This window comes from Helobdella robusta (genome assembly GCF_000326865.2).
Source record: "Helobdella robusta unplaced genomic scaffold HELROscaffold_83, whole genome shotgun sequence".
Lineage (NCBI taxonomy): Eukaryota > Metazoa > Annelida > Clitellata > Rhynchobdellida > Glossiphoniidae > Helobdella > Helobdella robusta.
Window position 1 is genome coordinate 444040 of NW_008705481.1, and position 1269 is coordinate 445308.

General features: G+C 33.0%; 1 protein-coding gene across 1 annotated transcript in view; it reads right to left on the reverse strand.

Moving 5' to 3' along the window:
- Positions 1-895, reverse strand: part of HELRODRAFT_194557 (hypothetical protein) — a gene marked incomplete at both ends in the record, with an annotated part of 4762 nt that extends 3867 nt beyond the window's left edge. Inside the window, one exon of the mRNA XM_009032570.1 lies at positions 854-895. Coding sequence (XP_009030818.1) covers positions 854-895 — 42 coding nt within the window. The remainder of the gene's footprint in view (positions 1-853) is intronic.
- Between the last annotated feature and the right edge of the window lie 374 nt (positions 896-1269).

Consider the following 1269-nt stretch of genomic DNA (forward strand, 5'->3'; position numbering starts at 1 on the left):
GTAGTAGTAGTAGAAATAGTAATAATAGTAGTAGTAGAGTAGTAGTAGTAGTAGTAGTAGTAGCAATAGTAGCAGGAGTAGTATTAGTAGTAGTTGTACTAATTGTAGTAGTAGTAGTAGTAGGAGTAATATTAGTAGAGCATTATTATAAATGAAAGTAGTAAAAGTATTAGCAGTATTAGTATTTATAGCAGCAGCAGCAGTAGTAGTGGCAGTGGTAGTAGTGGTTGTAGTAGTTGTAGTAGCTGTTGTTGTTGCACTAATAGTTACTGCTGTTTGCTGCCGTTGTAAAAATGGTAGTAGTAACATTTTCAACTATAATAACAACCACAAAAAGCATGACATCAACAACATCGTCATCGACTTAAAACTTGTATCAACATTAATAACACAACAACAAAAACATCAACAAAATCAGCAACAACAACAGAAGCAGGAGCAACAACAACATCAACAAAATTAACAATAACAACAACAAAATCAACAACAAGATCAACAACATCAACAGTATCAACAACAACTACAGCAACAACATTCTCTATTGTTGTTTAATGGAGCGGATGTTGTTGTATTATTTGTTATCATCCGATGATAATCATTCATTCTTCTCCTACCTCTTCATCCCATTATCCAAACCTCAGTTTTTTCATTCTTTACATCATTCTTTCTTCTTTCATCTTTCTCTCTCTCTTCTTTTCACATTCTATTTCTTTTTCTGTTTTTTAGTGCCATTACTGCTCTCTTTCTCTCTCTCTCTTTCTCTCTCTTTTGTTTTCTCTCTCTAATCTTTATTCATTTTTTTCTCTCTCTCTCACTCTTTCTCTCTATCAAACCATTTTTTTCTTTTATTTACCCTTCTCTCAAATCTTTCTTCTATTTTTTTCTGCTCCCTCATCTTTCTCTCTCTGGCTCTTTTCTTTTTGTCTTTCTTTCTTTCTTTTTCTCCCTTTCTCTCTCTCTCTTACTCTCTCTTTCCATTTTTCTTTTTGTCATTCTATTCTTTCTATCTTCTTCCGCTCTGACGAAACTTGGACTCTTGAAATTGTTTATGGTAATCTTGTGTGTTGCGTTTGAAAAGTGACTGCTACGTCGTTGTTGATGTTGTTGATGTTGTTGATGTTGTTGTTGATGATGTTGGTTTTGTTAATGTTGTTGTTGTTGTTGCTGATGTTTCATTGTGATATTGTTATTATAATTTATAATTGCGCTGTTGTTGTAGCTGATGTTGTTGTGATTAATTTTGTTGTTGTTGACGGTAATGTTGTTGCA